General features: G+C 46.8%; 1 protein-coding gene across 1 annotated transcript in view; it reads left to right on the top strand.

Moving 5' to 3' along the window:
* NRP1 (neuropilin 1) overlaps positions 1-15,938 on the top strand; it is a 186,358-nt gene that overhangs the window by 69,173 nt on the left and 101,247 nt on the right. Inside the window, exon 5 of the mRNA XM_066585201.1 lies at positions 4,690-4,917. Coding sequence (XP_066441298.1) covers positions 4,690-4,917 — 228 coding nt within the window. The remainder of the gene's footprint in view (positions 1-4,689; positions 4,918-15,938) is intronic.

The raw sequence follows: 15,938 nt of genomic DNA, 5'->3' as shown, positions 1-15,938 counted from the left end.
ATCCCCCTCATTCCTCCATCCGGCTGATGCAATAAGCCCCCATACATATTAGACTTTAGTTGTCTGAACCCACCAATAACGGTGGGGCCAGATGATTCTCTAATGTCTATGAGGGTGGCCCAACAGATAACGTCGGGGGGGGGGGGGGGGAGACATTGAATTTTAACACACGTTCCTCTTGTTCCCCAGAAGATAAGCCATCAGCAGAACTCTCTGTGGATTACCTCCCTAATAACACAAGTGTTCAGCATTCATGTGTGTAGGGGAACTGGTGGAAGCAACTGTTGGGCGAACGGTCATTCGGCCAACAGTTCTTGGAGCTTAGTGGGCACCATAAGTCCAGGGAGGGTAATGTTTCTCTTTGTGGAGAGCACCATGACCATGTTTAAAACTCTTATAGGCCATGCAATGCTTCCTGGGAAAAGGCTATGCAAATGAGTAATCCTCCACTGGGCATCTATTGACTGAAAGGGTAGCTACCTACCAGTAGGTGTCACCATGAAGGATTGTTCCAGCTGATGGTATAATTGCATTGACTGTTCCTTTCCAAGTAGTTTGCAGTCCCTAAAGTATCAGCCAATGGGGTACTTGCTTCACTGCCACTACAGCAGCTTATTAACCTGGAATGAAGAGCCAAGATAATGGGAACATGGTCCCAGAAGTAATTATACAACACTACTTGAACCATTGACAGTCCACAAGCGAATCACATCCTCTCAAACTAGATTGATAGTGTGATGTTCTTCACCCCCCCCCCCCCCCTTCACTGTTAAAGGAGATGTCCCGCGCCGAAACGGGTTTTTTTTTTTTTTTAACCCCCCCCCCCCCCCCCCGTTCGGCGCGAGACAACCCCGATGCAGGGGTTAAAAAAACCACCCGCACAGCGCTTACCTGAATCCCGGCGGTCCGGCGTCTTCATACTCACCTGCTGAAGATGGCCGCCGGGATCCTCTGCCTTCGTGGACCGCAGCTCTTCTGTGCGGTCCACTGCCGATTCCAGCCTCCTGATTGGCTGGAATCGGCACGTGACGGGGCGGAGCTACACGGAGCCGCTCTCTGGCACGAGCGGCTCCATAGAAGACTGCTGAAGACCCGGACTGCGCAAGCGCGGCTAATTTGGCCATCGGAGGCCAAAAATTAGTCGGCTCCATGGGAACGAGGACGCTAGCAACGGAGCAGGTAAGTATAAAACTTTTTATAACTTCTGTATGGCTCATAATTAATGCACAATGTATATTACAAAGTGCATTATTATGGCCATACAGAAGTGTATGACCCCACTTGCTGCCGCGGGACAACCCCTTTAATATTGAGATGGGAAGGAGGGCCGTGCGAACCCCTTCCCCATACACTAATTTCAGTATAGGTTTGGACGCCATGGCTCAATGTTGTAACCAACACCAGTGAACAAAGCAATACCATAGTCTGCTTGCATGACAAATACACCATTACGTATTCTTCAAAATGGAAAGACTACATGTGTTTATTAGGAAATCCGAAAATGATAAGCACCCTCCTGCAACTTTTACTGAATTGATACACTTTGAAATCTCATCCAGGTTGTTCAGTCTGGTTGAAAAGAGAGCATGATGGCAGGGTGATTAATATACAGTAAGAGCTGCAGGGTGGTGTGTTCACCATGTGTGTCCCTTTAACTGTGTGAGTGACGTGGTTGAAAGACTTGGGTAGTTGGGGGGCGGAGTCTAATGAGAGGGAGTTAAGAAAATGTAGTCGGAGGTGTTGGACGTTCCTGCGCCAACGGCATAGGGTGACGGGTCTCCTGCCACTCCAAAAAGAAGGGAAGCAACTTAAGAAGCCAAAGAACCAAATAGAAGACTTAAGTGAATGCTGTTACTGAGTCAGGGTGCAGACCCCACGGACGGTCTCTCAGATAACTGAGACTGAAGACGTCTAGAATTCAAAGAGAAGAGTGTCTCCTAGAAAGCCTGTAATATGGAAGGTGTGGAAGAGAAGTGAATATCTGTAAGAAGATTGTTATGTCTGCGCAATGTGCTACTTGTTGAAGAAATCTAAGCCGGAAAGTTATGAGTAAAGTAAAACCGTGCAGCTCTGGTTGATTTTCTGGAAAACTCCTCATTGGACTGTGGACTGTGCTGTGTGAATAGTGGCTTAAAAGAGGTGCTGGCGTCACGTGACATTCATATTCCTTAATACTACGTTTACGTACTGCGAGCGACTGGGCTATGCCAAGCTGGCACTGCTGATGGGAAAGATCGCAGAGCCACCCGTGACATTACATCTTGTTTCCCCGTTGTCGCCCCCAACATGGCGGGCCTCCCGCTCAGGTCGCCACATTAGTAGTAAATACGGAACCGATACATCTTAAAGGAGTATCTATACTAGAAGATTGGGATTAGCGGGCACACCACCTTATGTTCCCTTCTGACATCAGGGTTCTTGCATTTGTCCAGGGAAAGGGGGCATATCTGGGGAAGGTCCAGGAAAGTGGACAAGTGAAACTATTGGGAGACATGCTAGTAGACAATCCCCCCACATGAGGCCTTGTTCTCCTATTTCCGGCTAGGGGATTTCTTTAATTTAACTTCCACCCCAGAGCCTTACAAGACCCTGCACAATTTTTGAAAATGTATGCATTCAGTCATGACCCTCTCGCCATGCTGTTTCCGCAATCTACTAGTCTTTGTTGGAAGACAAACCATCTTAACCCCAACACTTTGCATGGGAGTCAGATCTTGGGCGAGCTTTTTCATCTTCAGACTGAGAAAAGGCCTTTAGATGGTAAAAGCCTCCAGTCTGGCCCATTCTGCTTTTCTGTCCCAGTCTGACAGATGTTGGAGGTGCAATAAAGAATGGGGAACGATGGAACGTACTCGGTGGAGCTGCGCAAAGCTCCAGGCTTTATGGGTGGATATATAAGATCTATGTTATCAATTGCTCTGCACAATTATGCAATTTACGCCTGCTTTGGTCCTTTTTTCTATCTTGCCAGGTTCAGTAAAGCAGGAAAGAAATTTCAAGTAGCAATGCACCTGGTCATTCCTAAGGCATGAGGGTTGGATATTTCCCCTTCCAGGGCTCAGGGGGTTTCCAGGCTCAACCAGATCACATGAATGGAGAATATCCTAACTTTCCTACCACATGGCTCCTATTGTCTCCCTATCATGAGTCCATCTCAAGATGTGCTTACCTCCCATGAACTCCTAGGCATCCTATTCATGACCCGTTTCTCAGGATCTCAGGTTTTCTGTCATTGGCTCAGTAGTTGACTAATACATGGTAGCCTTGCCAACGCATCTGCTAAGTAGATACCGCCACCTAGTTTCCTCATCCCCTCATACGTTGCTCATCTCTTTGCCTTTAACTGTTTTGTCATCTTGTACATTATGTTGGTTATTACAAAAGTTGTGCCACTACGAATGACTTGGGATAGGATTCCAGTTCTACTATTTTTATGTTGATCCTTCTTTCTATTGTGATTTTGAAGCACCCATAAAATCCGATTTAACCTAAAAGGGCTTTGAGCACACACCCTCCTGCAGCTTTTACTGAAGTATTTATTGTGAAATTTTTTTAAGCATGTTCCGTTTTTTTTCATTTTTAACCAATCCACTTGAAAAGAGAACAAAATGGCATGAGTACCAGTCAATATATTTAGTAGGAGCTTCTAGGGTGGTATGTTCACATCCATAAATATCTGCGCGACCTAATTAATAGAAAATACAAAACAGATACATATTAATGTTATAGAAAATACCTTCAGCTGACACCCTCCTGCAACTTTTACTGAAACTTTTTAATTTTGAAATTCTTTCCAAGATGTTCAATTTTGTATTATTTGGCTCATTCAGTTAAAACGAGAGCAAAATGGAAGGATGCTTAATCAGTAAACGTTGTAAGAGCTGCAGGGCTGTTTGTTCACATCAATAGATTAAGTAATCAGAAGTGGATACAAGAACGTATAAATCTAAATGTCTTACATCTGAATAACTAATTATGCCCAATAGATTGTGGGGATAAGTCGGATGTTTGGATAATTTATGCATTATTTGCCCTATCTGCTGCACGGGGGATAGACGTGTTTGACTATGGCTAGTACTTCCAGTTTGCTAACACTTAGCATGAGAACAGCGGTGCCAACAGGCTGCGGGCCACCGTGCCTATGACCACACAGTTTTCCGGCAAGCGACCTACAGAAAGTACTTTACTGCCCCAGCTGTGTCAACATTTCAGAAACACTCACTCACCCCGGCTGCAACCAAGAATTACTTTTCGCATTAACTTTTTGGAAGGCAGAGGTCACATCTGGCGATCTTAGGATCAGGGTTGCAAAAGAGAGGGATAGAAAAAAAAATCCCCCTCTGCAGATTTCCCATTGCACCAACTTGTGCCGAGATTTCTCTGTAATTCGAAAAATAAATGGCTGTCAACCTGTAGCTTTAACGACTTAAGATTCGAGGGCCTATAATTATATCTGGGGGGATGTGTCAGACTTTTTACTACTTGGATTGTTATTGTTCCCACATGACTTAATATTTGTCACAATGCTTCTGCTTAAATTGCTACATACAAATGGAAATTCCGATTAGACTGGCTGCGTTCCTGCGATGTGTTACTCCAGAAGCCGTGTTGTTTGCAATTAGCGGTGAGATATGGAATCTCCGATTTCCTTCACCTTGGAGTGTCTTCTAACATCCGCTCTTTCTGCAGGTCCGGAGTGCTCCCAGAACTTCACAGCAGCCAACGGAGTGATCAAGTCTCCCAAATACCCCGAGAAATACCCCAATAATGCCCAATGCACGTATATCATTTTTGCACCAAAGATGTCGGAGATCATTATGGAGTTTGAAAGCTTTGAATTGGAGCCCGACAGTAACGCTCAAGCGGGGCGGCCGTGCCGATACGATTACTTGGAGATATGGGATGGCTTTCCGGAAGGTAAGTGATTGGAACCAAGTCTTCTTCATTTACTTTAAAGTGTGTGTGGGGGGGGGGGGGGGTCGGTTAAACTGATTGAAGAGGTTTTCTGTCTGAATGTAGTCTTTAGATAAATCTAATTACTAATGCAGGCGGTGCTGCCCATCCTAATCCGCAGGGCAATATAAGCTTCCCGATTTTTGCAAAATTGAATTGGTTAGCCTGAACTGATTTTTGTTGAAAATCATAGGAAAATCGAATTTCCCATGATGCCTGCTGCAGAGATTAGCATGCAGCCAATCAGCAGCCAGGGCTCCTTGCTGATGTCACCAAATGTGTCCTCCATCCTGCATACGGGTAGAAGTTTCATTGGACGCCTTCATCACATGACCTAGCCATATATAACATAGGCACAGTGTAACCAGCAGCTATTTTAAGCTGGGTTCACACAGGGCGGATTTGCTGCGGTTTTGCCGCGGATTGCCGTTGCATATCCGCACTGCGGCAAAACCGCTGCGTTTGCAGTGCAATGCAGCACAAATGAGTTTTGCCAAAAAGCTGTTCTCACAGGACAGATTTTTTCCGCACAGCCGCAGTGCGGAAATGCAACTGCGGCGCAGTCCTCTATGAACGCAGCAAAATCCGCTGCAAAAAGTTAAAAAGCGCAGCGGAAAAATGCGCAGGAAAATCCGCAAGCCAAAATTTACCTTTGAAGCGGTTTTGCCATAGAAGCAGTTCTTCTGCGGCATAACCGTAATGGAAAAACCGCGGCAAATCCGCCCTGTGTGAACCCAGCCTTACAGTTGGGCACAGGACAGAAGCTGCATCCTGTTTATATGCCTATATAATACGTGTTGCTAGGGACAGATATTCTACAGAGGATATATTGCTGCTGATGTGGAAGCTTGTATATCCCGGTAGAGAACATAAACAGGGCTCTATTGGAGGGAGCAGAGAAAGAAGTTGCATCACATTTATATTCCTATATGAAGCGCGGTCCGTATATTGGGGGAGGGGTTATTTCTGCTGCTGTCACCGTATATAGCAGCAAAGCAGATGGACAAACTCCAATTTGGTGTTGGTAATATTGCAGTTCTCTGTCTGTGGCCTCAGACGTTGTTCAGAATCACCCGTCCGCTATGAATTGTTTGCAGACATTATGCAGCTAGCGGGATTCCATTACTTTCAGACAAACAGGGACACTTTGCAAATATACAAGCTGTACTCTGGGGTCTTCTGTTCTCACACATCGGGCCTCCCAGGGATTGCCGCTTATTTACTTGGCAGTGATTGTTAATATAAACCAAGAAGAAAACCAAACTGAGAAACAGCAAATACACACAGTGCGTGTCAGCGGCCTCAAACGTTGTTCTTGTTCAAAGTCACCAGGCCGGCCACTGCAAATTATTTACAGGCCTTATGCAGCTAGCAATGGTTTAGGTGCAAAGTTAGCTGATATGTAACATAACCCACCCTCCCCCCTGTATATAGTGATATGGAGCATGCTGGTATAACCTGGGTATCTCCTGTATATAATTATATATGTACAGCTGGTATAAGTTATACATCCCCCTGTATATAATGAAATGGAGCATGTTGGTATAGCCTGGGTTTCCCCTGTATATAATTATATATGTACAGTTGCTATAAGTTATACATCCTGTATATAGTGATATGGACCATGCTGATATAACCTGGGTATCTCTTGTATATGATTATATATATACAGCTGGTATAAGTTATACATCCCCTGTATATAGTGCCTAGCTGTTATACCCGGCTTTGCCCGAGTTAATTTGATACCTGTTGTTCAAACAGAAAATTATATGAAGTCATGGATACTTTAGAAGAGTAACCAAGGAAAAAAATATGCATACACATAGAGGAGCATTAGATTCTCCTCAGGCAACATGTACCGATGTCCCTCTGCTGAATGTGCCACCCCTGCCACTCTTCTCATTTAAAAGGGAGGGATTTCAAATTTCATGTTTGTACCACACTGAGAAGTTAGAGAATTAGATTAGATACATTGCACGGGGGCGCCAATACTTTTGAGCTTCGCATTAAATAATCGGGTTGTGACCCCTTTACTTTTCCTATTTAGGATCTAAAGAGTGGTCATGCCAAATTTCATGTTTGTACGACATCAGGAAGTTAGAGAATTAGTGGCGAGGCAGGGAGTCAGACAGTCAGTGAGTCAGTCAGACAGAGTGAGTCAGTTGGTGAGTCAGTCAGTGAGTGAGTCAGTCAGTCAGTTAGTGAGTCAGTCAGTGAATCAGTCAGTCAGTGAGGGCTTTCACCTTTATATATATAGATCTGAAGCATGCTAGTATCGTGGCGAATCTCAACTACAGTCTCCATTGTAGGAGGACAGTGCCAGGGAATCTGTAGCTTGCCTTCCTGCTAGATTAGGGCTGCAGCGGTAAAAAATTATGTGCTGCAGTGCGCAATAGTATTTGGCGGGCGGGGGCCTGTCTGTGGGCCCTGCTAGCTAAGGGGCCGAGTTGCAATTGCAACACATAGCAGTATGCCAGTGGCAAGTAGTTAGTCTCATCCGACTCCCTGTTCCGCCATCTCCCTTGCAGTAGCCTCTGAGCACAGAGAGGCGGTATTGTGTGGGGGTAGTAGCTCGCCCACTTCAGCCTGATCACAGCATGTACACTACCGTTCAAAAGTTTGGGGTCACCCAAACAATTTTGTGTTTTCCATGAAAAGTCACACTTATTCACCACCATGCGTTGTGAAATGAATAGAAAATAGAGCCAAGACATTGACAAGGTTAGAAATAATGATTTGTATTTGAAATAACATTGTTTTTACATCAAACTTTGCTTTCGTCAAAGAATCCTCCTTTTGCAGCAATTACAGCATTGCACACCTTTGACATTCTAGCTGTTAATTTGTTGAGGTAAGCTTGAGAAATTGCACCCCACGCTTCTAGAAGCATCTCCCACAAGTTGGATTGGTTGGATGGGCACTTCTGGCGTACCATACGGTCAAGCTGCTCCCACAACAGCTCAATGGGGTTCAGATCTGGTGACTGCGCTGGCCACTCCATTACCCATAGAATACCAGCTGCCTGCTTCTGCTGTAAATAGTTCTTGCACAATTTGGAGGTGTGTTTAGGGTCATTGTCCTGTTGTAGGATGAAATTGGTTCCAATCAAGCGCTGTCCACTGGGTATGGCATGGCGTTGCAAAATGGAGTGATAGCCTTCCTTATTCAGAATCCCTTTTACCCTGTACAAATCTCCCACCTTACCAGCACCAAAGCAACCCTAGACCATCACATTACCTCCACCATGCTTAACAGATGGCGTCAGGCATTCTTCCAGCATCTTTTCATTTGTTCTGCGTCTCACAAACGTTCTTCTTTGTGATCCAAACACCTCAAACTTGGATTCATCCGTCCACAACACTTTTTTCCAGTCTTCCTCTGTCCAATGTCTGTGTTCTTTTGCCCATCTTAATCTTTTTCTTTTATTGGCCAGTCTCAGATATGGCTTTTTCTTTGCCACTCTGCCCTGAAGCCCAAAATCCCGCAGCCGCCTCTTCACTGTAGATGTTGACACTGGTGTTTTGCGGGTACTATTTAATGAAGATGCCAGTTGGGTACCTGTGAGGCGTCTGTTTCTCAAACTAGAGACTCTAATGTGCTTATCTTCTTGCTTAGTTGTGCAACGCGGCCTCCCACTTCTTTTTCTACTCTGGTTAGAGCCTGTTTGTGCTGTCCTCTGAAGGGAGTAGTACACACCGTTGTAGGAAATCTTCAATTTCTTAGCAATTTCTCGCATGGAATGGCCTTCATTTCTAAGAACAAGAATAGACTGTCGAGTTTCAGATGAAAGTTCTCTTTTTCTGGCCATTTTGAGCGTTTAATTGACCCCACAAATGTGATGCTTCAGAAACTCAATCTGCTCACAGGAAGGTCAGTTTTGTAGCTTCTGTAACGAGCTAGACTGTTTTCAGATGTGTGAACATGATTGCACAAGGGTTTTCTAATCATCAATTAGCCTTCTGAGCCAATGAGCAAACACATTGTACCATTAGAACACTGGAGTGATAGTTGCTGGAAATGGGCCTCTATACACCTTTGTAGATATTGCACAAAAAACCAGACATTTGCAGCTAGAATAGTCATTTACCACATTCGCAATGTATAGAGTGCATTTGTTTAAAGTTAGGACTAGTTTAAAGTTATCTTCATTGAAAAGTACAGTGCTTTTCCTTCAAAAATAAGGACATTTCAATGTGACCCCAAACTTTTGAACGGTAGTGTAAGTAGTCTGCGACTACCCCTCTTTGGCACATACCGTACGGAGAGCGGAAGAAGAAGTGGCGCACAGAGCAGGGCGCTGTAATCAGGCTGCGGCATCTGGAATAAAGCATTTGCTGTGATAACGACTGTCGGCTCCAGCAGCCAAAAGCCCTCCAAGAACTGTGAGTCCCTAATATAATCCACTGGGTGGTCCATAACTGCAAAATAGTGTGCAACTTCCAGTGCATTACATTTCTTAGACAATTTTTTGTGGTTGTTCCTCTTGGAAAGGTCGACCGAAGCTGTAGAGGAGCAAGAACGGCCCTCCTGCAGACGGCCAGGTCGGATCCAGCCGGTGTCCCTAAAGTGACCGCTGCGGCTTACCTGCTCCCGGTGTCTCCTCTCCTCTCTGCTATATTCCGGCTGCCGCCCAGCCAGCGCATGCGCAGAGCAGAGCCGGCGTGTCACCAGTTGCGTTTGTGTGCGGGCCTCTGCTGCACAGAAATAGGACATGCCGCCATTTGTTTTCCGTGCGTGTTTTCACGTGGACAAATCTCGGCTGTCTGCATGGGATTGCCTTATCTAATGCAATGCCATGGCAGCGGGCACTGGCGGAAATTCTATGGGAAATCCCGTTGCAGAATATCCGCCCGTCTGCAGGAGGCCTAAAGAGGATATGGAGAGACTTTACAGAGGAGGACGACGCAAAACGATCTGCAGACCAGGTTTATTAGTGCGACTGAAGCTGGAAACACACATTTGGCATTTCCTGTGGCTTCTGCGACCCACCGGCGCTCCGTTGATTTGCAGGCATTCTGCTCGCAGCGCTGAACACAAAGGACGTCATTCACAATGCAGTTTTCACACTTTGACCAACTGACAATGGTGAACTCGCTGCAGCCAACATCTCAGAAAGCCTTTTGTGTGAACGCAGCGAAGTTGTACAAATATTGTGCAGATATGAATCTGACTTGTGGATCTACTTACAAAGTCCCTTCACAAGGCTGCATGAATGCGTGATAACTGCAAAGTTGGTGATTGGTTCCCGGCCGCCGATGGTTACGCATTGTGAGATAACGGGGCACACTCTCATTATGGCTTAATGCTGCTCTATAATCATGGGGGGCGAAAATGTTGGAACATGGATTCATATTTCTGCTGCCATTGTTGTAGAAGCAGGAAATCCAGCGCCACATAAAAATAGGCATCTATTGGCAAAGTGTGGGTTTTTTGCTGATTCACTCTCCAATGACTTAAAGCAACGCTCCGGTCCTGAGGCAGAGGAGGGAGAGTAATACTAGCTGCTCCTCCTCAACTGAGCCATTGTCCTCTACATCCACGGATTCCTGTGGCCCTCTTTGGTCTTCCGAGGTGGTGGCCCTGCTCCTGTCCCTTCCTGGTGCACACGGTGTGCTGAGAGTCTCGGGGCCAGTTGCTCCAACATTTTGATTGCCGATCAAGTAGTAAAATGTTGCACCAACACAGTTTGATCAATGTGATCCTCCTATTTCTAAAGTCCCATTTAGACACAACGATTATCGCTCAAAAATCACTCAAAGCCATCTTTTAGCGATAATCGTTGTGTGTATCTGCGCTGACATCGTGCCGTTTTTGTTAAGCCGTCGCTCATCGTCATCTTTCAGCGTGCTGACGATGAGTCTTATCAGGGATTCACAGCGGAAACAGCTGATACTATTGTTTCATCCCGCTCCCTGATGACAGGCTGGGTATGAAGAACAGAGCAGTCCAGCTCTGTTCTCCATACCCGGCACAGAGCGCTCAGCTGTATAACGGCCGGGTGCTCCGAGCGGAGAAGAGCTGGATGCAGAAGTCAAGCGGCCCCCCTTGTTCTCCTGCATCCTCCGCTCAGAGCACAAGGTGATCGCTCAAGGTAGTCTAAGAAGTGGCCATGTTGGAAGAGCAGAATGGAAACCAGTGGATCTGAGCAGATTGACACAAAAAAGAGTGACAATCCTGGTTGCTTCTGAGCTGTCCATATGCTGCCAACTCTCACTAAAGGGGTTATTCTGGCAGCGCCCACCGGGATACATTAGGGTTGAAGCAGAAGCATTGCTCTGACTACTCCTAATTGAAGGCACATCTCTCATTGAAATTAATGGGACCCCAGCTTGCAATTACAAGTGCAGCTCCCATTGATTTCAATGAGAGATGTGCCTGCAATTACAAGTGTCGGCCACTATACAGAAATAAGAGCAGCGCTTCCGCTACGACCCCAGAGTATTCCGGTGGGTGCCACCTGGAGAGCCCCTTTAAGTACATGCCCTCTTTTTGGACTACAGAGAGGGAATAAGCCTCTCCCAGACCCTTATCTCCTGTGAGAAAATAAAGCATTGGAAATCCCACATGCCCAATTTCTCCCTGGCATCTGCTGTCAAGGGGAGGGAGAGGCGCGACGGCCGTCAAGGCTCAATACACACGAGTTAGTGATCCTATCCTACTGATATCAATGACTTCAGCTGTCTTGTACATGTATGGCCAGCTGTAGGGCAGAAGCTTTATTCCCAAAGGAAATTCTTGAATTATTCTTCCACGTGTAATCATAGCTATTTGGAAAAAGATGTGTGACAACCAATATGGCCAAATTTCAGCTCCATATTGGTTGTCACCCACCTTTCCTAGACTTCTGGATGGCCAATCTGCCTAGACCTGCATTATATAGTATCGCCATGCTTCTTGAACAACCCTGATGCGTAACCAGGCAGGTTTGGAGCTCATGACTTTAGCAAAGTCGTGTGACAACCCAGCCAGATCTGTAAGACCACCATAAGATTTGTCACCTGTCTTCCCCCAAAACAGATCTAACTAAGAAAGGTGATAACAGGCTGGGTATGAAGAACAAGGAGGTCCAAGGAGGTCCAGCTCTGTTCTCCATACCCGGCACGGAGCGCTCGGCTGTATGACAGCCTGCAGAAAACAGCTGGATGCAGAAGGCAAACGGGGACACCCCGCTTGTCTTCTGCATCCTCCACTTGGAGCACTTGGCTGTATAACAGCCGGGCGCTCGGAGCAGGGAACAGCTGGATGCAGAAGACAAGCGGGACGCCCTGCTTGTCTTCTGCATCCTCAGCTGGCAGCGCAAAGTGATCTCTCATCTTGAACGATCATCTTATGCTGTAACTAACACGATTAGCGCTCAAAAGTCGCTTGAGTGCCATCTTTTGAGCGTTATTCGTTGTGTCTAAATGGGCCTTTAGTATGGAGCTTGCGCTAAGGATCTGCCTCGAAGCTCTCCGAAGACCGGGCAGTGAGGCGCCGACGCTCTACACATCCAGAGTTTGTATTGTGTTTCTTCCCCACAATTTTCCCCAATTCCTTGCAAACTTTGATTTCTGAAACTCACTCGGATTTCATTTCTTCCTGCCGTCTATGGCGGCTAATGACATTTCTCACCTCTGTAGAGCAATATATTACAGTCAAGAACATTTCCTTCCCTGAATATAGACGGAGTTCTTACATGTTAATTAGTTCTCAGAACAATAGAAATGCGATGTGTTATGTCGCTGAAGCCGGCATGGCAACCGGGGTGCGAGGAGCTGCAGCAACTTCAGATCATATTAATGAAAGCCACAGAACAATAATGACCGAGGTGACACCGCCGAAATAGAGTTCTTCTCTGTACCCACATCTGCTCGGGTAATACGTGCGCCCATCACTTCCTCCCTATGCAGGGTGTACAGCACTATATCTCACTACTGCTGTCCTATATGGAAATTACAGATGAGCCATTACCGAAACAATCGATTTGTGACGCTATTGAGACTATTTCATAAAAATCATTGTGATTTGGGACAGTCCATTATGACTATTATTAAAGTCAATGGGAGTAAAACTCAGGTTCACTAGTTTCCCCTAGAGAAGGTCCCCAATGCAGCCAAAGGCCCACAAATTGCATGGGAATACAACCACACATCTGGAGAACACTTGTGATCCTCCTAGAAATTGGTCGAGTAGTGTACAGTGGTGTGGGGGTTTCAGTCGTAGCACAGGGTGTCACTCAAAGCAAGAGAAGACCCCGAAAAATTGCACCAAGAAAGAAGGCCGTTGGGCTGCTTGTTTTAAAAGTAATCTCATAAAGTTTGCAAAGAACAAATTCTACCAGGTGAACAGAACAGCCGAGCACGGGCCTCCTCCAAGGAAGACCTGTAAAGCTGCAGATGTTTCTTGTGCTCTAGAAAATTTACATTTTGAGAGAAGGAAACATCGCAAAGCAGGGGGAGAGCAGCAGCAACAACAACAACTGGAGAACCACCACCACCAGCAGCAGAACAATCACCAACAACAGCACCACCAACAACAACAACAGCAGCAGAACCATCACTAACAACAGCAGCAGAACCATTACCAAAAACAGCACCAACAAGAGCAGCACCACCACCAGCAGCAGCACCACCACTAACAACAGCAGCAGAACCATCACTAACAACAGCAGCAGAACCATTACCAAAAACAGCACCAACAAGAGCAGCACCACCACCAGCAGCAGCACCACCACTAACAACAGCAGCAGAACAATCACCAACAACAGCACCACCAACAACAACAACAGCAGCAGAACCATCACTAACAACAGCAGCAGAACCATCACCAAAAACAGCACCAACAAGAGCAGCACCACCACCAGCAGCAGCACCACTAACAACAGCAGCACCACCACTAATAACAGCAGCAGAACCATCACCAACAACAGCACCACCACCACTAGCATCACTACTACCAATAACAGCAGCGGAAGCATCACCACAACTAGCAGCAGCAATAACACCGCCACCAACAGCATTTTGAGGGCACAATATTATCTTTAGTATAAATTTATGCTCAGTCGTATGTGAGTACAACTTGCCAGCGTGCTGACTAATCAGTGGGATCTGCCGTGGAGGTGCAGAAAGCAGGTGAAATCCACGCTGAGTTCATGTTTATAAATATCAGGTGATCCACATTGTCTGTGAACAGGCAGATGCGTCTGTCAGTTATCGCACCCCCGGAAAATAGATAGCGATGTTTTAACAGCATGGGTGGTGTAAATATAATATTCTCTTTATTCCTCCATAGTTTACATGCAACGTTTCGACTCACAAAGAGTCTTTTTCAAAAAGAGAATATTCATTTCAATGCCTGCAATACTTGATATTCATGCTGCCTATATGCATCAAATTAATGTGGGATATCTAGCTGAAATTGGTGTGATTGCAACAATCAGCAGGAATGCTTCCTCTGTCTTCTAGTTTGTTGTTGAGGCACCTACTATGTAACTGCCCCACAGCTGATTCTTTCAAGTGAGCCAGTTGACAATACTGCTGCAACCCAGGATCATTTGGAAAGACGTTTCTGATTTGTTAGCCTCTATTTAAATATTCCTGGCTTCTGCAGTGTGTTGCTGGTTATAGTGTAATCTGTGTGCTTTTTTTAAAATCCAGTATTCCTTGTTTGCTTCTAGCATCTTATTACTAGTTTAAAGGAGATGTCTCGAGGAAGCAGTTAATTTTTTTTTTTGCCCAGTCCCCCCCATTAAACATACATTACTAAGCCCCCCTGTAAATGACATTTCTAGCTGGTTCGTACTTACCGTTCCAGCGTTTCAGCAACTTATAAAAGTTTCCTCAAGATGGCCGCCGGCTCTTTCCCAGTCGCTCGCTGCAGCCCGACGTGCGCGCTCCCGAGACGCCGCCAGCTGTGTCTCCATGGCAACCGGACGCCCCGCAGCCGCCGACCAGACGCCCACCGCCAGGCAGCAGGTAACCGGCGCTAGCCCCCGGCTCCCCAGCGCTAGACCCTCAGCCCAGGTGAAGGCCCCGGAGCCCAGCGCTAGGTTCCGGAGCCCAGCGCTAGGTCCCCCGGCCTAGCGGCAGCCCCCCCCGGCCTAGCGACAGCCCCCCCATCGCAGCTGCAGCCCCCCCCGGCCTAGCGACAGCCCCCCCATCGCAGCGGCAGCCCCCCCCGGCCTAGCGCTAGTTCCCCCATCACAGCGGCAGCCCCCCCCGGCGCAGCGACAGCCCGCCCCGGCGCAGCCCGGCGCAGCGACAGCCCCCCCGGCGCAGCGACAGCCCCCCCGGCGCAGCCCGGCGCAGCGGCAGCCCCCCCCCGACCCATCACTTACCTGGGAGGCTTCTCGGGGCGGCTGGGCTGGGCTGGGCTTCTCCGCTGGGCAGCTCCAGTTTCTGCACCTTCCTCTAACAGAGGATGGTGCAGAATGGCCGCTTCAGCGCGCTCCCGAACAGTGACAGCTCGTCTGCGCATGCGCAGAAGAGCTGTAGCGGGGAGCACACTGAAGCGGCTCGTGCTGAATGGAGAAGACCGGACTGCGCAAGCGCGTCTAAAAAAGCAAGCTGCCAGCGAATTTAGACGGAACCATGGAGACGAGGACGCTAGCAACGGAGCAGGTAAGTGGAATAACTTCTGTATGGCTCATATTTAATGCACAATGTACATTACAAAGTGCATTAATATGGCCATACGGAAGTGTATAACCCCACTTGGTTTCGCGAGACCACCCCTTTAACTTTGTTTATTGTCAGAGTAGTTGCTTCATGTGGCTATTTCTAGTCTTGTCCTTACTTCTTAACATTGTATTTAGTTGCTTAGCTTTGCCCTGTTTGTATTTTTCTTTTGTCTTGCTTCTTATCTCAGCTCTGCTCAGTTGGGTTTTCTTGTCTTTAGGTCTTAGTGCCCTCTTGCTATTTGTCAGGGTCAGTGTTTTATAAGGTATATCTTTAGGGATATTCGGGGACAGTGGTGTCTGATGTTAAGGTCAACGTCATAGATTAGGA

Source organism: Eleutherodactylus coqui, chromosome 12, assembly GCF_035609145.1.
Source record: "Eleutherodactylus coqui strain aEleCoq1 chromosome 12, aEleCoq1.hap1, whole genome shotgun sequence".
In the NCBI taxonomy this organism is placed as follows: domain Eukaryota; kingdom Metazoa; phylum Chordata; class Amphibia; order Anura; family Eleutherodactylidae; genus Eleutherodactylus; species Eleutherodactylus coqui.
This window is presented reverse-complemented; position numbering and strand designations above follow the sequence as displayed.